This window comes from Oncorhynchus nerka, linkage group LG18 (genome assembly GCF_034236695.1).
Source record: "Oncorhynchus nerka isolate Pitt River linkage group LG18, Oner_Uvic_2.0, whole genome shotgun sequence".
Classification (NCBI taxonomy): Eukaryota; Metazoa; Chordata; class Actinopteri; order Salmoniformes; family Salmonidae; genus Oncorhynchus; species Oncorhynchus nerka.
In genome coordinates, this window is record NC_088413.1 from 57,768,931 (window position 1) to 57,796,087 (window position 27,157).

At 44.3% G+C, this 27,157-nt stretch overlaps 1 protein-coding gene across 1 annotated transcript in view; it reads left to right on the plus strand.

Moving 5' to 3' along the window:
- The window catches only part of LOC115146201 (E3 ubiquitin-protein ligase pellino homolog 2-like), a 48,805-nt gene that overhangs the window by 11,851 nt on the left and 9,797 nt on the right, over positions 1–27,157 (plus strand). The window contains exons 2-3 of the mRNA XM_029688132.2: positions 11,225–11,354; positions 16,978–17,079. Coding sequence (XP_029543992.1) covers positions 11,225–11,354; positions 16,978–17,079 — 232 coding nt within the window. The remainder of the gene's footprint in view (positions 1–11,224; positions 11,355–16,977; positions 17,080–27,157) is intronic.

A 27,157-nucleotide genomic window follows, 5' to 3' on the forward strand; every position in this document is an offset into this window, starting at 1 on the left:
AATAACAATGCCTTTGTACAGCGTCAATGCAATTACAGGAACACTCAGTACCACTAATGATTAAGTTATTGAGGTGATTTGATCAAAGTCATTGTTGCCTGCAGGAAGACCCAGTGCGCTGTGTATAGAGAGCCTAGGTACTCGGAACCGAGTGGATCCTGTATCTGCTATCTCTGTCAGCTAAGGACAGAACAACTTCCCCACCACATAGTGAAAGTGGGCCTGTATGAAGAGAGGGAATGGAGAAAGAGAAGATGGTTAGGTCATTATCTTTTATTGTAACTGCACAACACTGCCAGAGTAAAAGTAATCAAATCTGCATTTCACATAGACCATCTGAGTGTGCAGTTAGCAGCTTACAATATTGCCCATGTACACTGAACCAAAATAAAAACAAGATGTATTGGTGCACAAATGTGTCTATCCCTGTGAGCATTTCTCCTTTGCCAATATAATCCATCCACCTGACAGGTGTGGCATATCAAGAGGCTGATTAAACGGCATGATCATTACACAGATGCACCTTGTGCTGGGGGACAAAAGGCTGTGCAGTTTTATCACAACACAATGCCACAAGTTGAGGGAGCATGCAATTGGCGTGCCACCAGGGCTCTTGCCAGAGACTTGAATGTTAATTTCTCTACCATTAGCCGCCTCAACGTCATTTTAGAGAATTTGGCAGTACATCCAACCGGCCTCACAACCACAGACCACGTGTAACCATGCCAGCCCAGGACCTCCACATCAGGCTTTGTCCCCTGCGGGATCGTCTGAGACCAGCCACCTGGACAGTTGATGAAAGAATTTCTGCACAAACTGTCAAACCGTCTCAGGGAAGCTAATCAGCGTGCTCTTTGTCCTCACCAGGGTCTTGACCTGACTGCAGTTCGGTGTTGTAACCGACTTCGGTGGGCAAATGTATTTTTATTTTACTTTTATTTATTTTTTTACTAGGCAAGTCAGTTAAGAACAAATTCTTATCTTCAATGACGGCCTAGGAACAGTGGGTTAACTGCCTGTTCAGGGGCAAAACGACAGATTTGTACCTGGTCAGCTCAGGGGTTTGAACTTGCAACCTTCCGGTTACTAGTCCAACGCTCTAACCACTAGGCTACCCTGCACACCTTTGATGGCCACTGGCATGCTGGAGAAGTGTGCTCTTAGACGAATCCCGATTTGGCAGTCTCGTCCAGTTTATAGTTCTTTATGATAGCCACATTAGCATTGACCTTTTGGAGTGTAATTACAGACTTAGCTAGCTAGACTTAGCTAGCTATGTGCTTAAATGTTAGCTAATTAGTTAACTTCCTAGCTAGCTGACGCTTGCCTAATCAATAGTCTGCTTTAATAATTGAAGACCAACTTACTACCAATTTTAATATTGAAATCATAGTTGGTTGGTTAGGTTCTCTACTGAAAAACTATACATTTTTATCGTCTGCCATTGTCCCTACATCACCACCATTGCCTTTCACTGTCAAAATACAATTTCCTTTAAATAACTCAGCCACAGTCAATTGGCTGCATCCCAAAAATTGATTAAAACAAAAACTTTTTGGTCTTAATTTAAAATCATGGTTAGGCATAAGGTTAGTTATAAAATCTGATTTTAAGAGAACATGTCGAAATAGGTGTGGTTTAGCCATAATAATTAAGAATTTGAAGCGGTGTTAACTAGTGACTACCATGTTCATTGTCTGGAATTTTGACGCAGCATCATCTGGGTATGTATGCAACAAAAGTTCAAAATTCACCTTCTGATACCATTTCTGTCAAGCCGTCTACGCATACAGTTTGACTCTATGTTCGATAAATCCAACATATGCACCACACTGCAACTGCCTCTGCAACGCAATGCTGCAAGGCAAACGCAGGTTTTCATTGGAAATGAATGTAATTCTGGTGTACCAAAATGCAATGACACTGTCGGGGATCTAAGCATAATAATACATCTATTGCAGTTGCAAGAGCAAGAATTTATTTTTTGTGAGAAGAGAAATCCATTTGGGGATGTTGTGTTTGCGCAACCATCCTCTGCTCATTCCGCGTGCGCTCACAGGACCTATCCTCTGCTCATTCCGCGTGCGCTCACGGGACACATCCTCTGCTCATTCCCCGTGCGCTCACGGGACCCATCCTCTGTGCGCTAGTCTGTGTTTGCTTCCTCACTGATGTTTTAATCTTTCTCAACAGTGTCACCTCATGCTCAATGGGCTTTAGAAGCTGATTTGACCCCATACCTGGCAATACAATGTCACATTAATCTTACTCTATGTTGAAGAATACCCATCACAAAGAGCAAATCTGAACACTGATTTTTGCAGGTTTCACAAAAAGAGAAACCTGCAACGTTCTTAGCGTGGCACTTGCTTTACATTTGGGCTGTATAACGCCTAAATATCATAACAGACAGTATTGGGATTTTTAGACATGGGTAACAACTGCCACATTGTTTTCAAATGTTTTATGTATTTTAAGGACCACATTATTGACATTTAGTGAAAACAGATTGGTTTACTGCGGTTTTATAGAATTCTCACAGCATCCATTGTTTGCCAGGTGAACTGACTGACTACTCACATAATGAAAGTTATAAAGTATGTTCTCTCTCATTTTAGATATAAATGTCATTTAGGGAATTTAAAACTCCTTAATTCAATAAACATCTCCCATTGACCCATTTTAGGAAAATCCAAAACATCAGTAGACATGTTTCGAACATTTTACGCAATTGCATGCTATACAGTAAGTAGGCCTTCACTACACAGCTTTTGTTGAAATTCTCATGTAGCTATGTGCCATAGATGTGATGTGTTTGTGTCCACGTATTAGCTCCCATAACACTGGTGGTGTAGTAATACCCCCCATGGGGCTAAGAAAAGCACTTTAATCTGAATTTTTCATAGTGATGAGTTTCCGAGCCTGTTTTGGTGGGACATTGATTATTAATGCTCTGTCTTTACCATTGTAGATGTTACTTTCTTTCAGCAGTGCTTCGTAGCTATCCTCCTTGGGCAACATTTCATTGTGCTTCAGGCACAACCACCTAGACTTTTTGTCAACAACAACAAAAAATCCGCAAGAAAAGTGTGGCCTTGCAGTGCTTTCATTGTAAGGTGTTATTAAACATTCATGGAGAGAGAACGAAATAATACATCAGTCATTTCTCTGGTGTTTGGTGCTTTGTGAATTTCATGTATAGAGCATCTGTTAAAAGCATTTTGCATTTCAAATCTATATGTGTGGCCTGTGTCCCCTGCACTCAGGGTTCTACACTAACCTTTTCTACTGGCGGCACTGGTGCTACCAACCTTTTCAGTTGGTGGCACCAGCACATGATTAGGTCGCACAATCTTTTAAATAAATATAATAATTGATCATGATCTGGCCTCTATAACATAATGTTCCTTCATTCCATATAGAACCAGGCTAAGAATGACTAGCCACCTTTTTAAATTAGCATGCCTTTGTGTTTTTTAATTAGGATAGATTTACTGTAACAGCAAAGAAAAGACACTTAAATATATTTATTACAGATCTCAAAGTTACAAAGTTACATGTGTTTTTTTAGTTTTTTTATGCAAAGTCCTCTAGAGCAGGGGTGGGGGCCACAAAACATCTGAACTCATGAGGAGCAGCAGTAACTCTTCGGTCTGCGTACCCACATCTCCCACAGGGCGGCGTGCAATTGGCCCAGCGTCATTGGGGTCGGCCACGGTAGGCTGTCAATGTAAATAAGAATTTGTTCTTAACTGACTTGCCTAGTTTAATAAAATAAAAAATGTAACCACATCAGGGGACCATTTTGAGATCTGGGAAAAATCTGAGAAATTTAGATTTTTTTGTTGTTAGCCTTTAATTCAGGTAAACTCCAGACAGTTGTTTGGCCAGCGGTGTTTCTGTAGTGCACTTAGGATGGAGTTTCAAAACAAATGTCCACTGTATTGATGCAAATAATCATGATTCTGCCAGGAAGGCGCAGGCTACTTTGAAGTTAAATGTTTATTGCCTTTCCATCTACCTGACAACATTTAGCCTACACAAAGCATGGCTAACGGCTACACAAAGTTGTAGGCCCTACGCGCAACACACAAAGCAGGGCTCCACATTCAGGTATATATTCCAGGGGCACACCGGGCCAGTGGCAACTGAAAGCTACTTGCATAAATAAAAATATATATACTAGCCCGGGACAAGATCTGACAGGAATTTTTAAAATTCAATTTAATTTTTTTATTTCACCTTTATTTAACCAGGTAGGCTAGTTGAGAACAAGTTCTCATTTGCAACTGTGACCTGGCCAAGATAAAGCATAGCAGTGTGAACAGACAACACAGAGTTACACATGGAGTAAACAATTAACAAGTCAATAACACAGTAGGAAAAAAAAGGGAGTCTATATACATTGTGTGCAAAAGGCATGAGGAGGTAGGCGAATAATGACAATTTTGCAGATTAACACTGGATTGATAAATGATCAGATGGTCATGTACAGGTAGAGATATTGGTGTGCAAAAGAGCAGAAAAGTAAATGAATATAAACCGTATGGGGATGAGGTAGGTAAAAATGGGTGGGCTATTTACCGATAGACTATGTACAGCTGCAGCGATCGGTTAGCTGCTCAGATAGCAGATGTTTGAAGTTGGTGAGGGAGATAAAAGTCTCCAACTTCAGCGATTTTTGCAATTCGTTCACAGGCAGCAGAGAACTGGAACGAAAGGCGGCCAAATGAGGTGTTGGCTTTCGGGATGATCAGTGAGATACACCTGCTGGAGCGCGTGCTACGGGTGGGTGTTGCCATCGTGACCAGTGAACTGAGATAAGGCGGAGCTTTACCTAGCATGGACTTGTAGATGAGCCAGTGGGTCTGGCGACGAATATGTAGCGAGGGCCAGCCGACTAGAGCATACACGTCGCAGTGGTGGGTGGTATAAGGTGCTTTAGTAACAAAACGGATGGCACTGTGATAAACTGCATCCAGTTTGCTGAGTAGAGTATTGGAAGCTATTTTGTAGATGACATCGCCGAAGTAGAGGATCAGTAGGATAGTCAGTTTTAGAAGGGTAAGTTTGGCGGAGCGAGTGAAGGAGGCTTTGTTGCGGAATAGAAAGCCGACTCTAGATTTGATTTTAGATTGGAGATGTTTGATATGAGTCTGGAAGGAGAGTTTACAGTCTAGCCAGACACCTAGGTACTTATAGATGTCCACATATTCTAGGTCGGAACCATCCAGGGTGGTGATGCTAGTCGGGCGTGCGGGTGCAGGCAGCGAGCGGTTGAAAAGCATGCATTTGGTTTTACTAGCGTTTAAGAGCAGTTGGAGGCCACGGAAGGAGTGTTGTATGGCATTGAAGCTCGTTTGGAGGTTAGATAGCACAGTGTACAAGGACGGGCCGGAAGTATACAGAATGGTGTCGTCTGCGTAGAGGTGGATCAGGGAATCGCCCGCAGCAAGAGAAACATCATTGATATATACAGAGAAAAGAGTCGGCCCGAGAATTGAACCCTGTGGCACCCCCATAGAGACTGCCAGAGGACCGGACAGCATGCCCTCCGATTTGACACACTGAACTCTGTCTGCAAAGTAGTTGGTGAACCAGGCAAGGCAGTCATCAGAAAAACCGAGGCTACTGAGTCTGCCGATAAGAATATGGTGATTGACAGAGTCGAAAGCCTTGGCAAGGTCGATGAAGATGGCTGCACAGTACTGTCTTTTATCGATGGCGGTTATGATATCGTTTAGTACCTTGAGCGTGGCTGAGGTGTACCCGTGACCGGCTTGGAAACCAGATTGCACAGCGGAGAAGGTACGGTGGGATTCGAGATGGTCAGTGACCTGTTTGTTGACTTGGCTTTCGAAGACCTTAGATAGGCAGGGCAGGATGGATATAGGTCTGTAACAGTTTGGGTCCAGGGTGTCTCCCCCTTTGAAGAGGGGGATGACTGCAGCAGCTTTCCTATCCTTGGGGATCTCAGACGATATGAAAGAGAGGTTGAAATCAAATCAAATGATGAGTGTGTGATTTTTATCTTTAATTCGCAAGCTGAGCAACTAGCCTATACAGGGTACATAGACATTGGCAAGTCAAATACCTTTTGACTAGGCCTACCTATTGTCATTATGCATTGACATTCACATTATTTTTACATTCTAAAATATGTCAGAATAATGTGGGTATTGCCTGGCTAAATAGACAGCATGCTCCTGACAAACACACTAATGAAGTCTGTCCATGTGGTAGCTAGTCAGAATAACATAGTATAAACTAGCTTTTAGTCTAAATCTTTGGTTGTACTCACTGTTTAGCACATGGCCTCGCATGTGAATCCTTAAAGAGATGGGTGAAGCTTAAGATGGTGTAAACAATGCTGAATGGGTGTAGACCAAGAAGAGCTTTCCAGTAGGTGTACCAAAATATTCAAGGGCCATTTTCTCAAAAGTGGGGTTACAAGTTTATCAACTTTCAAAGCAGAATTACTTTCCCATTGTTCTTCAACTGTACTGTATGATAAACCATTTTCTAGCTCTGTGTCTCTACTTTATTCCAAAGTAAAAAATAAAAAACACAATTTAAAATGTTGCTACACAAGATTGAGCCGTTCAGCCACATGTGGAATAAGTCGAGGTATGAATATTTTCTGAAGGCACTATTAGCGCAGTAGAACTTCTAAATCGGCTACCATAACTTCAATGACTTTTCAAGGTATACTATTCCATGATGACTGAATTGCACATCACAAATACTTAACCAAGACTTTAAACTTTTTAAATATGTAGTTTGCATGCCCATTCTTGCTTTATAATTTAATGGTAGTTGGTAGTAACTTGGAACATCTTTCCTACCCGCTCCTCGTAACAACCGGCTTTTTGAGAGCTATGCGTTCTCTCTGCCTGACAGTTTGTCTGTAGGCTATATCTGTGCAGAGAGCATGTGATAAATAAGCATCCATTGTTTAATCGTTTTTTAAAATCAATTATATAGCCTAGATTAAAAATAGCATTATTATAATATTTGTTTCTCTGCCCACTGACTGGGATGATTGACTGGCCCGGAGGGTTTCCGAAACCTCCCTCATAAAGGCAAGTTCTGACGCGCGCACACACGGGCATTTCCGTGCTGCTGTTGCTTCTTTATTTTTGGTCAATTGCAATTAAATTCAATTGTTTGAATAAATCATGATAATAAAATAATTATAACGTGACCAGGTCCATTGTTTTCACTGGCACCCTTGCGACCAATTAAAAATGTATGTCTCACTGCCAAGTCAAACGGTCGCAAGTGTGACTGTTTTGATCGTGGTATTGAATCCTGCCCGCACCCCCCATACACATTTTCAGTCAGGACATTTTGAGTCAGTGTGGTGTTGTAGGGATAAGACGCATGCCATTAAAAAAAAATACAATAATTTGTGGACTTATCCTTTCTGTTATAGTCTAGATTTTGATCCAAAGTTACATCTTCATGACATGTAATTTGAATGGAGAGCATAGTCCTATTTGAATTGCAATTCTCACCCTGGTTTGTCTTAACCCAGTGGTATTTGCATGGCCACTTCCCGGCTTTGGCTGGCAGCACTGGCACTGGGCAGTGAGTGGGCAGGCTGGGTGAGTGGGTTTAGGAAATGAAAGGGGGGATTGATCAGGATACAGCCTCTGCCTCTCCACAGTCCTCTTTGTCCATTCATTGTGCTTGTGGGATTTAACCTATTGATTGTGCAAGTCTCCCCTGAAGAACGATTCTGTGAGGGAAGATTGTATTTGATGGGGACATCTCCGGGTAGGTGGAGCACAGACCTCCAAACACCAAGACTGGAGTATGGTGACTAACTGTAGATAGCATTGCTGAGGATTACATTATAGATGATGAATCGGAAATGCTGCTATTGTCACATTTTGGACTGGTTCTGAAGACCTTAACCTAGAGCTGGGCAATATCTCCATTTATTTATTTTATGTTTTCTCTTTGTTGTACAATTTTTTTAAAGGTCAAAATCACTCAATTTCAAACGGTCAGCAATGAATTCAGGGTTGTGAAATTATACCTAGGCTAGTTTATAAGCCTTCCACAACCATGATACCAGCTAATAATTAAATTATTTTATCAAAATAGTTTAGCCTGCTTTTTTTTTTGCAATCAATGATCTGGCTTTCAAATCTGTCTTTTGAAAATGCAATGTTTAGTTCCAAATTTAACCAGAGCCTTGCATAATGCACATTCACTAATAATGTCTAAGTTCTTTGTAGCAGGCCTTGGGCTGTAGGAAATGTTTATGAGACCGGTGTTCAATCACACAAGCCCACGTGCTAGTGAGTAGCCAGCTAATCTTTTCAGTTTCAAGTTTAGCCAACTTGGATCTATTTGCTAGCTAACAAGGCAGAACAGTTGAATTGTTATAGGGGGAACATTTAAAAAAAAAAAAAAATGCAACTTCATATTCATCTCCAGCACCACCCCTACATCAACATATGACATAGAAACTCACCAATGTTTGATTGATGACATCATTGGAAACACACAGAGAAATGTAAGTGTTTCCAATGTCATCATTAACCAATTAGTAGGCAATGCCTACTCAAAAATGGTCAACATCACACAATGGTTGTCATTGGAAACACTTATCTTCCCCTCTTCTTCTTTTTTTTTTACTACAAAACATAGAAACGCATAATTTTCACATATGTTGGGGTGGTGCTGGAGATGAATGAAGTTGAACATTTAAATGTCAGTTTATGAACAGTTTTCTGTGTCTTCAACTTTTTGAATGGCATCGTTAGCCTGTCCACTTTTGTTTAGATGTTGAAATCAAGTGACCTACCTCATTTCTCTCCAATTCCCAAAATAATTGTTTTATGCTTATTGCACATTTATAAAGACTAGACAGCTAGTATAAGTCTTTGGCTAAAATGCTGCTATTGGTACTTGGTACTGAAATGCCGCGTGCGACAAACTGAACATTTATTTCCCAGAATCAATGTTCATTGATACTCTCGTTTTAGTAGTGTCTGTTCTGTGTACATTTTGAGTAGTTGAGACATAAAAGGGTATAGTTAGAAAGGTGAACTTCTCTATTACAGTAAAATGGGTTTCTGTGGACCAAACCTGAAATGCACAAGTTGAAACCACTTGTTAGAGAGGATCCCTCATTTTTGTTGTGAGTGGCAGGTGGAGCGGCTAGGGGGTGTGTGTGTGTAAACCATAGGGGAAGAGTCGAAGCATGAGGTTTCACTCGCTAAAATCTATCCAAAATAAGCCCCATGCGTTTCTATGGGCTCATTTTGGACCTAAGCTTGCCTTTGGGACAATGACTCCCATTGTTAGGGTGTAGACATGAGCATCTTGCAATTATATACAGATCTCTGGTGTAAATGGGAAGGTGCACACAGCACAGAAAGAGACAACCAAAAAGACATGACAACAATCTACCATTAAAAAAATGTGATTCTTGCAATACAGGCATCTGGAATGTCACACAAAAAATATAAAAACATATTGCCCCTCTGACCCATAATAACCCACTGTGCCATCCTCACATGACCCTAGAAGCAGTCATGGGGGTCATAGCCAGTGCTATCGCTTTAACAAATGTCTCATACTACGTTAACGCTGTGCTGTCAGCGACCCTGTCGATGACTAGGGGACTGCAGGTGGCTCTTGTGTATGATGGCAGGGCTGGAGTACAGGTGATGCTCAGATCCTCCATTCTAATCCCTTCTAAGAATCAAGAGGCTAAAAATGCCCACTCTGGCCCAGGTCAAAAGGCAAAGAGATTACAATAAACTAGAGCACAGATTTAAAAGGCTGTCCTGGCTAATGCAATGATGAAGAGGCATCCAGGTGACATTGCACACTTCACTTCCTGTCCTTAATGATGGATAATGGACTGGCATTTATGCCCAGTCTTCCTATCCAACGCCAAATGGCTTCACTGGAATGGTAGAGATGTAATGGCCCAGTGTCATCAAGCTAGAGAGATTTCATTGACTGTTACCACTGACAATAACAGCTGTGAAGGGGTGGTTGCTGAAGGTTAACAGAAGAGTGGAATTGATCCTGCTTTATTGTGGACTGATCGCAGCGGTCATGACCTGTTTCATATCATATTGATCGCACTCGTGTGCAGTCAGTCAGCGATGGCAGAGCTACAATATTCCCCTGTGAGTGGGTTGTGTCTAGCAGACCAGCTCTCAACCCTGTTCTGACTGAGACCATGTGTTTTCCAGGCTGCCTGGCTGTGGGGACAGGTGGCCAGGGGAGGGAGGATGAGTATGGGGAGGCGGTGGTAGTCGTTGCAGTAACGAGGGCTTTGGGGATTACAGTGTAGTGGTTGGTTATTTACCCAATCGCTAATAAAAGGAAAGGTTGGTGGATTTTTATTCAATTAATATAATTGATTCTGAAATACTGTAATCAGTCAAAATGTCAACCTGAACTCTCTTATTCTGTGGGGGGGTGGATGACCGAACAGAAGGCCTGTGTGTTGGATGGGAGGAGAGCATGGGGTTTCCCAGCTGTAGGGGCCAGCTGGTGGATGTAGAGTATTGGTCTGTTCTGGAAGAGGCATCTCCATTCACCAGGCAAGACCAGGCCCGTAGTTACAGCCGACTGAGAGACTGGGCATCACAAGGATGCACCAAGATAGAAATGTTAACCACACACTAAATAGAGAAGTTGTTATGATGAGGCCATTTTGTCCTGTGTATTTTTAATTTGAGTCAGCCAGTTCAGGCTCCAAGTTAGTGTGACTAATGCGGTAGAGGTATTATGCTGCTGATCATCATGTGAGTCAGAGAGCCTCCCCAGTCTGGTCTGGATAGTCCTGTAAAGGAGACCTGACACACATCTTAAACTGCTCTTCTACAGACTAGTGCAGAGTAACAGCTGCGGCGTGGCTAGCTAGCTGATAGACGGAGGGGGAGCATTTTAAAGTGCTTTATGTAATAACCCAGCTATAATCCAAGGTGACGCTTAGATCACATTCATTGTATTAGTTATCTATGTGGATGAATGAAAGTGGATACAAATGGCCCTGCTCCAAAACCCCTAGGAACACACATTATTATTCATGCATTCACGTACAGACAAGAGTATTCTGTAACGTTCTTTTTTCAGAGATCTTTTCTCTCTTGGAAGAATATCTTTATCTACCCTTTGGGGGAATGAATGAACTATTCCTGAAATGTTAGAAACTCTCTCACATTCTTTCTCCCTTTTTTTCTGATAGGTACAATGGCTCCCTCCCAAACGGAGACCGGGGCAGAAGGAAAAGCCGCTTTGCCCTGTACAAGAGAAGCAAAGCCAATGGTGTTAAACCCAGCACCGTCCATATCCTCAACACGCCACAAGCCAGCAAGGTAAACCAGGAACCTAGCCTACTCACATATTCATGCACAAACTAAGTAATTGATGGGTGAAGACTGAGTTCTCATGAATATGTTATTACCCTTCTTAGCAAATTGGTAGAATGACCAACAATTGACACAGCAGTGAGAACCAACACTGAATTGAAGTCATTTGACTTTTTAACACGTTTTTCACGTATCTAACTTGAAATCCCAGTCAAGAAAATATTGTTGCTCTATTGATGGCTCTGACATTTACTACACAAAAGCTGCAGCCAGACCTCCTAGCTTTGCTATGTGTGGTGTCTGCCAGAAAACTGCCAGTCCAGTACAGCATGTCTGTCCTCTTGCATTCCTACATTTGGTATCCTAGCAGTCAGCTAAACAAGCTAGAGTGCCTGCTGCTGACGTCTGCAGTTTTTAGAAGCACATGTTTCAAAGCACTTCTCCTTTTTGTTTTTGGGCCTTCTGGCTTAAGGCCCTTCAGTCTGTGTTAGTCTCCCACCCTGTAGCCTGACTGTGTCTGATAGCTCTTCTCACTGGGAGAAAAGGTTTAGGAGCTAGCTGTTAGCTGATAAAGGCTGTGTCATCTCTGACTGCCTGTTCAGTGAACTGTACTGGGCCCTCCTCTCTCTGCTGTTTCACGACACACACCAGTATGTGTAGGTTTATGTAAGAGGTCATGTACAGCCTGTTATATAATGATGGAGCTTTATTAACCCCCCAGCACCTTCACCTCCCCTTCCCTCTGCCACCCTGGTATCAGGGCCTCTATTAAACTTGGTTTAGTGGGGTGAAGTGAGGAGGATGTTGTTGCAGTTGGCTGACCTTCCCCTCACAGCTGTACACACAGATGAAAATAGCTGTTCCTTCTTCTTCAGTTTGTCAAACTTCTGCCCTGCTAGAGCTGCCCTGGTCAACTGTATGTGCTGTTATTGTGAAGTGGAAATGACTAGGAGCAACAAGGGCTCAGCTGCGAAATGATAGGGCACACAACACTCACTGCGGAGTTCCAAACTGACTCTGGAAGCAACGTCAGAACAAGAACGGTTTGTCGGGACGCGAGCTTCATGAAATGGGTTTCCATGGCCAAGCAGCCGCACACAAGCCAAAGATCACCATGCGCAATAGCAATGGTTAACTGGAATGTTGTAAACATCGCCACCATCGGACTCAGTGGAAACGAGTTCTCTGGAGTGATGAATCATGCTTCACCACCTCCCCCAATGCCTAGTGCTAACTGTAAAGTTTGGTGGAGGAGGAATAATGGTCTGGGGCTGTTTTTCATGGTTCGGGCAAGGCCCCTTAGTTCCAGTGAAGGGAAATCTTAATGCTACAGCAGAGATTGTAGACGATTCTGTGCATCAGACTTTGTGGGAACAGTTTGGGGAAGGCCCCCTCCTGTTTCAGCATGACAATGCCCCCTGTGCACAGAGCGAGATTCATACAGAAATGGTTTGTCGAGATGGCACAGAGTCCTGACCTCAACCCTATTTGAACACCTTTGGGAAGAATTGGAACGCCAACTGCGAGCCAGGCCTAATTGCCCAACATCAGGGCCCGACCCCACTAATGCTCATGTGGCTGAATGGAAGCAAGTCCCTGCAACAATGTTCCAACACCTAAGTAGAGAGCCTTCCCAGAAGTGGAAGCTATTATAGCAGCAAAGGGGACCAACTCCATTTTAATGGCCATGATTTTGGAATGAAATGTTCGACAAGCAGTGTATAATGTATTTGGCTGTTTTCGCAGCATAATATTTAGAAATGGTCCTTTTCGGGGTTAGAATAAATGCTAACTCCTGTTCGTATTAGCTTGTAACATACTGTAGCTAGCCATATACAGTGCATTCAGAAAGTTTTCAGACCCCTTTTACTTTTTCCACATTTTGTTACGTTACAGGTTTATTCTAAAATGCATTTAATTGTTTCTTTCCCCATCAATCTACACACAATACCTCATAATGACAAAGCAAAAAAAAGGGGGTATGATGCTACAAGCTTGGCACACCTGTATTTGGGAAGTTTCTCCCATTCTTCTCTGCAGATCCTCTTAAGCTCTGTCAGGTTGGATGGGGAGCGTTGCTGCGCACAGCTATTTTCAGGTCTCTCCAAAGATGTTCGATCAGGTTCAAGTCCGGGCTCTGGCTGGGCCACTCAAGGACATTCAGAGACTTGTCCCGAAGCTACTCCTGTGCTCTCTTGGCTGTGTGCTTAGGGTCAATTGTCCTGTTGGAAGGTGAACCTTTGACCCAGTCTGAGGTCCAGAGCGCTCTGGAGCAGGTTTTCATCAAAGATCTCTGTACTTTACTCCATTCATCTTTCCCTTGATCCTGACTAGTCTCCCAGTCCCTGCCGCTGAATAACATCCCCACAGCATGATGCTACCACCACCATGCTTTACCGTAGGGGTGGTGCCAGGTTTCCACCAGACATGACGTTTGGCATTCAGGACAAAGAGTTAAATCTTGGTTTCATCAGAGCAGAGGATCCTTTAGGTGCCTATTGGCAAACTCCAAGTGGGCTGTCATGTGCTTTTTGTACTGAGGAGTGGCTTCCATCTTGCCACTACCTTAAATGGTGGAGTGTTGCAGAGATGGTTGTTCTTCTGGAAGGTTCTTGCATCTCCACAAAGGAACTCTGGAGCTCTGTCAGAGTGACCATTGAGTTCTTGATCACCTCCCTGACCACGGCCCTTCTCCCCCGATTGCTCAGTTTGGCGGGGCGGCCAGCTCTAGGAAGAGTCTTGGTGGTTCCAAACTTCGGTTTAAGTATGATGTATGCCACTGTGTTCTTGGGGACCTTCAATGATGCAGACATTTTTTGGTACCCTTCCCCAGATCTGTGCCTCAACACAATCCTGTCTCGGAGCTCTATGGACAATTCCTTCGACCTCATGGCTTGGTGTTTGCTCTGACATGCACTGTTAACTGTGGGACCTTTATGTAGACAGGTGTGCCTTTCTAAATCATGTCCACATGTGGACTCCAATCAAGTTGTAGAAATATCTCAAGGATGATCAATGGGAACAGGATGCACGTGAGCTCAATTTCGGATCTCATAGCAAAGGGTCTGAATACGTACGTAAATAAGGCATTTCTGTTTTTATTTGTATTATTTTGCAAATTCAACCTGTTTTCTCTGTCATGGGGTATTTTGTGTAGATTTGGGGGAGACTATTTAATGCATTTTAGAATAAGGCTGTAACGTAACAATGTGGACAAAGTCAAGGGGTCTGAATACTTTCCGAATGCACTATAGAAATTGGTGTTACTTGAAGCCTAGTTTTAAGTGTCATGCATTTGATTGGGGACTGACGTATTGGTTTTACATCAATACAAGCATTATTCTCTTATTACCCCCAAGAGGGTATGAAATGCACATAAATATAGGCACATTTTGTTGGTAGGCAATAAGGAGATTTTGAATCTTGCCCGCATGGGGGATGCGTCAGTGGTGTTGCCATGGCATTCCCATTGTTTTGATTGAATCGATTCATCTCTTTACCGCATCTATAGCTAACGTCGTTGAGCCAGCACTGACGGTTCTATTTGAAAGTACAGATGTGAGATCTCAATTGAGAGGGTAACTGTTACATGTGGATTTCCAAGTGTGTACTTGTCCACCAACGCTTTCTCTTGCTCAGCAGGAATGTGTTCTCTCACTCTGACACTACACCAAATCTCCCTCCTCACACTCTGTAGTAGGTCCATGTGAACACGTTGAGAAAGCGCTCCGACTGAGTAGGGCTCACGTGTCTGTGCACACTCTGGTGCTAATGACCGATAATGAGGAGCTCCCATGATCACTACCAGACTCCTATTCAAATCCTGCCTCTGCTCCCTAATCTGCCCACTTGATCTCAATTACAGGTGTCTGTCTGGGTGTGTTTGTGTTCCTTTGGGTGTTCCCTAACAAACGGTTTAGACCTCGCTCTCTTCAGGTCTCAGTTGGTTGTGTGGGATTTTAGAACTGGGTATGTGGCAATCCAAAGTAGCCAAATGTTGTGTTGAAAATGTGGAATGCTTTACACTTGTGGGAATTGACCTATATGGAACAGGTTTCTTACAAAATAAATATGAAAAGTACATGCATAAGCATGTTAGCAATTGAAAGGGAACAGTTTGGAGATAATAGGAAAAATTATTAGACAAGTTTAGGACACACCAGTTCACACTGAATAAACTGTTGCTTTTTATGTGCTTTTTTTTATATTTACCGTACTTTTCACCACATTTGTTGATAATGAAATTTTGAAAATACTCTGGATACATTCAGCAACATGATAATATGTTCCAGTCTGTGCTAGCAAAACAGTCCTGTAGTTTAGCATCTGCTTCATCTGACCACTTTTTTTATAGACCGAGTCCAAGTTCCAGCTTTAATTTCTCTTGTAAGCAGGAATCAGGAGGATAGAGTTGTGGTTGTATTTACCAAATGGAGGGCAAGGGAGAGCTCTGTACGCGTCTCTGTGTGTGGAGTAAATGTGCTCTATTTTTTTCCCCTCTGATTGCACATTTAACATGTTGATGATAAATTTGGTAGAACTGATTTAAGTTTCCCTGCATTAAAGTCTCCGGCCACTAGGAGCGCTGCCTCTAGGTGACTGGTTTCTTGTCTGCTTATTTCCTTATACAGCTGACTGAGTGCGGTCTTAGTGCCAGCATTTGTCTGGTGGTAAATAAACAGCCAAGAAAAGTATAGCTGAAAACTCTCTAGGCAAGTAGTGTGGCCTGCAATTTATCACAATATACTCTACTTCAGGCGCGCAAAATCTAGAGACTTCCTTAGATTTCATGCACCAGCTGTTTACAAATATGTACAGACCCCCCCCCCGCCCCCCCCTCGTCTTACCGGAGTGTGCTGTTCTATCTTGCCGGTGCAGCGTGTATCCCGCTAGCTGAATGTCTGCATGTTTGGTGACACTTTTCCCATGTCCGAATGGATCTCCGTAATCGGAAGACAGTTCTGATTTAAGAGGTTGTTGTTTGCATCGGCGAGCAGTGCCCAAGAAAATAAATAAATCCAATTGTTAGATGCTACCACCCCCCTCCCAAACAAAACCAAACATTGATTCGATGTGGTCTTCTCACTTTGCACACACACACCTGTTTCACACCTGCCGCAGACAAGAAGTAGACTGGACGTGTGCACACGAACATTGACATCCATGTTACATTTTGATTTGTAGTGGGGTGGTAGCATCTTAACAATTTCCTTAAATTATTTATTGGGCTCTGCGACACAAACGAGGATCTCTTAATCAGAACAGTCTACCGATTTACGGACATACCATTCTAAACATGGTAGTCATTTTACGCGTCCTTAACTCGAACGCTTCTCCAAAATTATGCTGGAAGACGTAACGTTACTGCTAAAATAACTTTACTTGTGTCAACTGTATAGGTGACGGCAAGCTCTTTAGGGTTAGCTGCTTCCCTGATTTCATCACCCTATAGCACTTAAGAAGCCCTTTGTTTCAGTAGATTTATGATCTCATTATTAATGAGCTCATACAATGTAATTTATATTTGACTTCTAATATCCTATTAACCCTTTCACTGTAAGAACTGTCAGTATCAGTCCATTGCATGGTATAGAAGGCCTCTTCTGATGTGCTTCCTCTGCTGTTGCAGGCGGTGAACTGCAAAGTGCAGCACAGTATTTCCTACACTCTGTCCAGGAACCAGACCGTAGTGGTAGAGTACTGCCATGACAAAGACACAGACATGTTTCAGGTAAGTCCGCCTGTTTCAACATCCCAGATACTCTGTTGGTCTAAGCTTAGCAGATGACCCTGCCGTATGTATATTATCCGGCAGTCCTAAAAATCGGTGTAAAACACTCGAACCATAAGTTTTACAAGACAATCTGCTTAGTAATAGACATTGATATTGCATTTCAACAATCAACTGCGGTCTGTTTTGCAGAACTTAAATTTTTTATGAAGTGCTAATCTGCCTCATGGATTTGTTTGCTACATGGCAGTGTTTCTATAGCATTCAGTCTCTGTGTTGGTCTCTCTCTTAGTCCCTCCCCGCTCTCCTTCTGTCAAGTGAAGACATGTTCTGTTACCCCCCTAGCATTAATCTAAATCCAGAGCACAGACCGCTCTACTCCCACCAGAGGAATTGAGACTGCTCCAGACACCACCTTCACATTCAACCCTTTATTGTGTTCATGTTTCTGCAAATGGCACTAAGTTAACAGAAAGCCATAACCAGCAGAGAGATGATAAATACCAACAAAATTATTATGGAAATGAGATGGAAAAGCATTGACTTTTCTGTGTGAAGCTGAAATTTATATAATTATTTAATCAGTATATTTTTGTATTACAATTCATACAAATTCTATTGGTTTGTGACCTTGATTTGATAAAATAACAAATGGGTGTATTTAGCTAGCTGATGGAGGCCTTTTTTATATTGATACATTAACAGTCACTGTTCATTCCTGTCTTTGGACCATTCAATGAGATTCTTTCATACCATTATTTTCTGGTTGTGGGAATTTGCGATCATTAGTGGTGGCAGTGTCTAAGCCGATGGTTTAATTGACTATTTATGAAGGAAATTGCCCATGATTGGGGACGTTGACCATAGACAACGATCGGGCCGATATTGGCCTTTTGTAGTGTCTCAGCCCTTCTCTATCGGCTTTTCCGAAAGCTATGCCAGCCGCCACTCGGAATGTCTAGCTGGGAAAATCAGCAACAGCAAGCTAGCTCATTCTCCAACTGAAAGGTGCAGTATTGAGAAATGGATGAATTGTCAGTGGCCAAATTTGAACTCCTGTTGCAAATATTAGTTTAGTTAATATACTAATAATAAGCATTGCTGCCAACTCTCACACATTGGCCCATTTGAACCTCTTCTCAAGCTCACACGCCACATCTCTTTATATCTCACACATTGAAAAGTACTGCTTATATTTTTCTAATTAGTCTATTCTATAGTCGGTGCATTAACTTTTCATCTGTGTTCCAAATCGTTTTCAAATCTGAGCATCTGCGCCTGCAAATTAACATCACTGAACCTCCATTGTCCTGCCACAGCACTGTGAACCACATTTAAGCATATGATTGATAGTTGTAAGGGATCAAGGGGATTGGATGAGTGTTTTTATAGAAACACCCCTCAAGATTAGAGCAGAGCTGAATAGAAGAACATTCTCCGCTGAGTTTATAAAACGGTAAAAAGAGCAGCATGGTAGGGCTGTTTTTATGAACAATTTCCATAATATGTGGTTGCTGTTACTTACTTGACAACATATACTAAAGTCAATTTACTCCACACTTGCATTAGTCCCCTGTTTGGTGATTGGCATTTAGGCTGTTACAACGACAAGGCAGCAGACAGACCTACAGTATGTTTTAGCAGGGAAGTTTGGTAGGGTGACCTGACATGTAAGTATGAAAATAATTTTGTCAAACCGCTTGTGAACCAAAAAGTGTTAGTTTGATTCAAGAGCTGGGAAAATAAATATACAAATAATTTGGTTAGGGTGTAGGGGCAGGTTTGTATGATCTATTTACTTATTTAGTCTGATCAGTGGAATAATTCTCATTCTTAACAATGGGTTAAAATGTATGGTAATTAAATGTGCTTGTCAGCACAATTATTTTATTATTCCACTACCCAATTTTGCCAGTGTAAAAAATATTTAATATCTGATATGCCTACTTGTCTTTGAAAATGAATTAGAGGCTATGTACTTTTTCAGCCTTTTCATGGAGTTTTTAAAAATAAGTAATGCAAATAAACATTGGATATTAAAATGCTCCCGGCCTCAAATAATCATTTGACATGAATTAGTATTGTGCACATGCACAACTCATAAACGCATCGTATTTTGTCTATGGAGAGTAAGATGATGGCAAGGATCGTCAACTAGTAGGCATAAACCACCTGAATATTGATATTCATTACATTTTTCTTGCAATAAGCACGCTAACTAAGCAGATGGGTATGTGACCTTTTAGCAAAGATTACGGTAACTAACCCTTTCATATGTGGTCTTAGCTAGCTATATTAGCTATAATGCTAGTGTTAGTAATTAAATGTGTAGATGGGTGAGCCGGTCAAGGATCGATTCAGACTAAGTGATAAATTTTATGACAAGTAACAGTTTATTCAGAGTGAAAATATCTAGTACAGCGTAATTACGGCTCTTCCGTTAGTTCGTGTTGGAACCGCAGGCAGAGAGCCCGTTAATATTCAGTACACCACTAATATACGGAACAGACAGAAGGTTGATTCTAGGAAGATCGGATCTCCGGATTGGTTCAGCTGGTTGTAGTCTGTAGTCTTCCGCCATTGGCTCAGTTGTCTGTCCGTCATCGTAGAATCTTCTTCGGGCACAGTGTTCGGTTAAAAGGGAGATTATGTGTGTAATGTGGGAGCTATCCTGTAGGGGACCCCACAGGCTTTACTGTGAGTTGTAGCCATGTTTTTAGCAGTAGGTTAGTGTAATGTAGGAGCTATCCTGTATAAGAAATAGCAATTCTTTACAAAACCCTCTCTTCACGTCTCACCAGAGACGTGACACAACCTAACTGGATCCAGACACAAAGAGAAACTTCTCCCATAAGGGACGGTATTAAACAGAAATAGATATATATGTATTACCATCATGTTCTCCATTCAATCCCACTATGTACTAAGTTGGCTACCAGCCACCTAGGAACTTACAACCCTCATTTAACAGAGCAGAGAACAACAGCTCAAAATAAAAGTAAAAATGCTTGTCTACATAAGCCAACTTTTTCCCGCAGGAAAAAGTTGTGATTCCCTCTCTTCACATCTCCAAAGAGATGTGACTTAAACCAGGCAAGTCAGGCGGAATGATCCACTTGCATAACACATGCATACATCCCCATAAGGCAACAGCAGATATAATGTAAACCTAATAGGCACTCTCCTCCTCATCCTCGAATTCAAGTAGGTCTTTATCCAGCAGAGGAAACATCTGGGAAGGGGAGGAAGGGTCATTAGCTCTAGAGATAACCCTAGTGGTAAGGGAACGGATACATGGAATGCAACAGCATCCACAGAGAACTAAAATGGCCGCGAACACCGAAATGGATACCAAAATGGAGGACACCAGGGTTTTATATTTACCAAACGCACTCATCCAGGAGTCCCACATCGAGGTATCTATCCCAGAATGAGATTTCATTTTACCATTAAGCGTCCGCAGACCTTCCAGAGCGACCGTCAAACTACCATCCGAGGTTGTGTTATTAGGGATGAAAGTACAACACTGGTCACCAAACATAGAGCAAACTCCGCCCTTCTCAGAGAGTAACATATCAATGGCAATACGATTTTGGAAAGCCATCAGGCTGGTTGCAGCCAGTTGACCATGTACTGCTTCAAAACCCTGCTGAGTCCAGTTGCCTAGTCTTTGGACGTTGTAATGAATATAGTTAATACGATCAACATTCTTGTTAATTGTGCACCACCAACAGATGGATGATTCAAACCCTGCAGCTACCTGATCTATTAACTTATACTCATCAGGCACTCCCCTAGGGACTCCGATAGCGTCTATGTAGGAGGGGTCTCCACTAGATGGGGTGGTGGTTCTCCTGAAACGTCCCCTATATCCGGGATTCACTCCCTGGATCCGCAGAACAAGGTCCTCGGCTCCTATAGTGTAGATAGAAACAGGCAACAAGAGAGTAACAAGTGCACAGCGTCCAGTACTGTTGGAGGGTAACTTATCAAACAGGACCGTACTACCACACCACCACCACACATCTGCTCTGGATATTGGCCTGAGGCTCCCCTTAATATTAATTGTATCCAGACACCAATCCGCAGGAATCCCTCCCACCTTGGTTCCTCCTCCCGTCATATTGACACAAGTAAAATTTGCCCTTGCAACCTGGTTGGAAAACACTGGGTTCCTAGTGGTGAATTTAGTAACTGGATAGACCTCATCCCAGGCAGTACAATTATCCCTGGGGTTATCTGTAGTCATAAGAGGGATTAGACATGCTAGAGTCACTACTGCTGGGACAATGCGGAGCAATGGACGAGCTCCCATGCACACCACACAACTCTGCCTGGTGGTATTTGCAGCTTCCTCGGTCAACAATAGCCAATTATTGGAAAAACCTGAGACTCCTGTGGCTGTTAAAATTACATCATCCGGACTTTTAAGCCTGGATACTGCCTCCACCGGGCCAAACAGTGGGGATGACGGGGACCCTTTACGGGTGCGGTCATGTCATTCCTTACTGTAACCGAAGTCGGTTTAGGATTACTAGTCACGCAAATTCGCCACAACCAATAACTGACCCCGGAATTCCCTGGGGCCAGTATGAAATCATAACACCCTAAGGGCTGGCCCCCTGGCCTGACAGTAAGTTTCAGTCCCGTATTTGTCTTAGTTCGAGTCAGTCGCTTCCGCCATTTCACTGCCCCCTCGTCTGTTGTCCAGTCTTCCCACCCATTACCTGTCTCCCCCACCAAATTCCTCCAAGACCAATCTCCAACCTTCCCTAATGTCATATACCAGACATGTCCGGCAAACCGGAGTGCACTGGCCCCCACCTGTTCCCTCCCCTTTAGCCTAGAGTACCCTAAAGTCCCCCAAGGGATGTTAATGATATTAGTTGCGTGTGCGGGGACGCAAACGGTCGTGCTCCGTATGTCGTTGGCCTTACAATCAGTGTCAGGGGTGGTGGAATGCCTCTTATGCAAATGATTGGTCAGTTCTATATGTGCCATGGGTGTGGTCAGGTTGGATGACCCATTAGAGGGTCCTATATCTGCTTGTAATGTGGGTGTATGATGCTCTAATACACACAGGAGAATCCCCATGGAAACTCCTGTGACTACAATGAAAATAACAAACACGGGGCCTGATATCCCCAATCTCGTCCAGGGATAGCCCCTATCTCTGGACGACCTGTTAGTTGGTGTGCTGGGGAGTTGCTCCCACATCCTCACCAACTAAGGGTTCTGTGGTTGTAATCAAATTTAGGTCGCTCAAATCGACTCTGACTTCAGTCAGGGTTCTGGAAGGAGTCGGTGCTGGTGTACAATGAGTCAAGTGGTGCCAAGGTGCGCCTGATTTACCTTTGACCTGGACTGAGTGTGAAGTAACCTCCTTCACTTCGTACGGTCCAGTCCACCTGGGATCCGCCCACTTTCTTTTGTGGACCCTGATCCTTACCCAATCGCCGACCTTTACCCTCAGTTGCTCCGGATCTCCCGTCAGCTCCCCCTCATGGACTTTGTGTATCTGTTTGGAAAGAGCTGCGGACAGTTCCGTCAATTTTCTTACATAGGTATGACTGACTATCTGGTGTACATCAAGAGGGGGCATATGACCTCCCTCTCTTGGTGGACCTGGCATTACTCTCCCTGTCATTATTTCGTGGGGTGAGAGATGAGTCCCTGCCCCAGGTGATGACCTCATGGCCATCAACGCCAGTGGCAGGGCCTCCACCCATGTCAGTTTTGTACCAGCACACACTTTGGCTATCTTACACTTAAGAGATTGGTTGCAGCGCTCCACAAGGCCTTGGGCCTGCGGCTTATACACGGAACCAAACTTGTGTATAATGCCTCTCCTCTCCTCCACCTGTCTCAGGTGTTTGTTTGCGAAGTGGGACCCATTGTCGCTTCGGATATGTCTAGGGACCCCATATCTAGGTATGAGTTCTGTTTGTAGCCACTTAATGACCGTTTTCCCATCCTCCTTAGCTGTTGGAATTGCTTCTACCCATCTAGAGAATCTATCTACCATTACTAGCAAATATCTCTTCCCGTTCTTTACATTGTCTTCTCCCATGTCTGTATAGTCTATACTGATGTCTTGTAAACATGCGTTTGGCACCGGGTAGGCCCCCATCGGGGTTTGGTAGGGCTTCTTTGGATTGTGGCTCCCACATATGTTGCATTCGTCACAGAATAAATCTGTCATGTCCTTCATGTGGGGGTGCCACCATATGTATGAAACCTTCTGTAAAGTTCTGAGTTTCCCTTCATGAGTGGGTCCATGGGCTTCCCTTATCAGTTCTGGACAGAGATTAGCCGGAGCCACCAGTCGGCCGTCATGGCATCTCCATATTCCATCTGGTCCCTTGGAGCCTCCCTTCTGTGTCCAAACCGAATGTTCGTAAGGGCCCGCCTCTTCCTGTAGTTCTAGTATGTGTTGGCTTGTCAATTCAGTCCTTGCCGGTTCTATCCCGAGCACCATCTGTCGGGGGCTGTATCCTCCTGCGGCCTTGGCTGCCAGATCTGCGGCATCATTTCCTTGATTGGTTTTGCTGGTCAGTCTTTGGTGGCCTCGGCATTTCATTATGGCCACTGTCTTTGGTAAGGACACGGCATGCATCAAACGTTCCATTTGGGCTCGGTGCTTGATGGGTAGGTTACCTGTGGTGGTAAAGTTGCGCCTAACCCATTGTGGTCCATCTATGTGCACAGCTCCGTGTGCGTATGCCGAGTCCGTGTAAATGTTTACAGTTTTTCCTTCGGCTTTCTCTAGAGCTTGAGTCAAGGCCACAATTTCCGCAAGTTGTGCCGATGCTGGCTGGGGGATAATTCCTGATTCCAACGTGACATGTGTTTTGTCATGCAGCTGCTGTACGACCGCATAGGCAGCTACGTTTCCTGTGTCTCCCTTGTAGCAACATCCGTCTGTGTACAGCCATAGGTCTGGAGATGTCAGTGGTTCATTTTCCAGGTCTGGTCTCAGTTTGAGCTCTTGTGCTGCCCTCTCTTCGCAGGAGTGTGCTAGGCCATCTTCTGCAGTAAGTGCATCTGCCATGTTCTTGTCGGTGTTCACAAAGGTGATGTGTGACTGGGTGCATTTGTTCTGGATTTTGTTTTTTCTGTCCGCACTGAAGGTAAATTCTTTGCTGATGAGGTATGCTGCCACCCCGTGGTGGGTGTGTATTTGCATCTTGTGGCACATTACCAGATGGGCTGTCTTCTCAATTGCCTTGGCTACCGCCGCAACGTACCTGGAGCAGGCGGTCTGGCCAGTTTCAATGTGGTCAAGTTTTGAAGAGTGGTACATGAGTACTCTTCTCTCCCCCTCATGTTTCTGAAAAAGGACGGCGGATGCAAAACCTTCCTTTTCAGAAACATCCAGGTGAAATGTTTTACCGTAGTCTGGTGCCGTGAGAGCAGCAGCCACAGACAGGTCAGTCTTCAGGTGCCCAAACGCCGTTGAAGCTTCAGGAGTCCATGTAAGTGGGGCCTGTAGGTTTCTTGGACCAGCTTCTCGAACAATTTCTCTCAGAGGTTCAGTTCTTTCAGTATATAGTCTGGGATGTGAGTACGACTGTATCCCGTCAACCCCAGGAAAGAGAGCATTCCTGAAACAGTAATGGGCCTGGGATGATGTAGGATTGAGTTTCGGTGTGATTTTGAGAGGCCGGCCCCCTCGCTTGAGATTTCCCTTCCCAGGAACAGAACGGTTCGTATGCATGATTGGACTTTTGACATCTTGACTTTGTAGCCTTTGACTGCCAGAAAGTCTAACAGGGTTTTAGTCATTTCTAGACAGAGGTCTGAGGTGGGAGCCCCCAACAACAGGTCGTCTACGTATTGTGTGAGTATCACTCCTTCTGGGATTTTTAGAATGTAATTGAAGATTCCCGGGGAAGAAGTGTAACCTTGGGGAAGTACGGAATAGGTAAATTGCTGATTCTCGTAGGTAAAGGCAAAAAGTGGCTGGGAAGCCTCATCCAATGGGATGCTGAAAAGGGCATTGGCCAAGTCCACTACGGTGAAATACCGATGTTTGGGTGACAGGTTGCTCAGTATGATGTGTGGGTCTGGAACAGGGAGATCGATGGGTGTGGTAACTTCATTTACAGCCCGGAAATCCTGCACCATCCGGTATGTTTCTCCTCCTGCCTTCAGAACAGGAAGTATGGGGGTGTTCCAGGGTGACCGAGTCCTGTATATGCACCCAGCTCCAAGGAGGCCTTCGATGGTGGGTCTGATCCCCTCTGTCTGTTCTTGCTTCAATCGATATTGGGTTCGAAATATTGGTACCTGTGCCGGATTGGTTAGGGTAATGCACATTGGTTGGACCTGTAACTTTCCCACGTCAAATGGTGTGGTTGTCCATATTGCCTTGTCTATGGACTCCAAGACAGCAGGAGAGGAAGGGTGATCAGAATATGGTTTCCCGTGATGCCTGGGGAGAGTGAGGCGCTCAGGCTGGCACTGTTCTTCAGTGTCCACCATGGTCAGACGCCACATCTCTTCGGTGGTTGCCTTCAACAGGCCTGGTGTACTAGTCGCTTCCCAAGTGAGTTTCGAGGCCCTTTTTATCATTGGACCCAGGCTTCGGGCCTCGTGTCCATTCCCTACTGCGAGGGTCACGTGTGGAGCAGAGTCGGGTCCCAGTTGATACCAAGGTTTAGTATGGTGTGGGAGTATGACTAGGGCTGCCACCCCCTCAGGGCCGCACACGATGGTAAGGCAGCGTATGTTTGGGGTAAGATGCATCATGTTTTCATCCCAGTCTTGTGTGTAAGGCGTGTCTTCGTCGTCAGTGACGTTGAGAGTGCAGTGCAACTCTGCCAGTGGTGTCTTATAGGGATGAAAGGTGTATATTAGCTTCCTCCATTGGTTGAATTGAAATTGGATGGCAGGAGTTCCAGGTCCAGATGGTAGGCACTTGAGCCAGTAAACCTCCTGTGTGGTGGATAGAGCAGGTGCGGGCAGAATTGGGAGCATCAGGATTCGGGCCCTTGGCGGTGGATCGAGCGGTCCCCCCTCCACACCTGACTCATTTAGGTAGATTGCGCATCCTAACTTACAGAGTAGGTCTCGACCTAGTAGGTTGATTGGGCAATTTGGACAATATAGGAATTGGTGTTTCAAACTGGAAGGGCCCCACTGGAACAATAGGGGAGTAGTTTTGTATTGATCTTCAGGATTTCCTGAAACCCCCACCACCTTTACCTTGTCTGAAGAGAGGGTTTGATTAGAATTGATGGCGGAATATGTACATCCAGTGTCCACAAGGAACCTGTGGGTGACCCCTTGTACTACACATGTAATAGTGGGTTCCGTGTGGACAGAGAATTGTTGGCCATCTAACCCGACTGGTGGTGGTGGGCAGCCTCATTCCCATGGGGGTATCCCTCGGACATCCCCTGGAAGGTGGGACTGGTAGGGGGCGCTGGGTTGTAGGCTGTTGGATATCCCTGGGCAGGGGCTGGTGGATATCCCTGGGCAGGGGCTGGGTACCTTGGGGCCCCTCTTCCCCGTTGTCCACCTCTCCTCCCCCTGTAGGCCAAGTATGACTGGCGCTGCTGTGAGAGGGGAGCGGGGCAGTCTCTGGCGTAATGGCCTTCGTGGTTACAGTTGTAGCAGTGAATGGGTCTTGCTTGTGGCGGTCCCCCCCCTGTTTGTGGTGCCCCCCCCCCCCCCCATGCTTGTGCTGGGGGGTTGGAGAAACTCGGCTGGGCATAACCTCCATATCCGTAGCTGGCTCCTGGATTTGGAGGGGCGGCGTATACGACCGGTGCCTGTGCGGGGGTCGGTGGTGCTGGAGCGGCCACCAACATCTGGTTCATGGTCTGAGTCAAAATTTTGGCTATATCAGTGGGTTCCTCCGCCACCATTTGCTTTTTAGGCTTTGCGGTCTTTTGGGCCTCATTCAATTGTAATTTGAGCAACTGGAGTTGCAGCGACTGAACTTGTGAATCAGCCGTGCCCTTGTCTTTGTTGTATTGAGAGATGTGATGGTGGACATGGGAGTTGAATTGGGCAGTGGGCAAGGCCATCAGCCCCACTGTGGCCCTAAGCTTGGTTTTCACTTCTGTGGGTG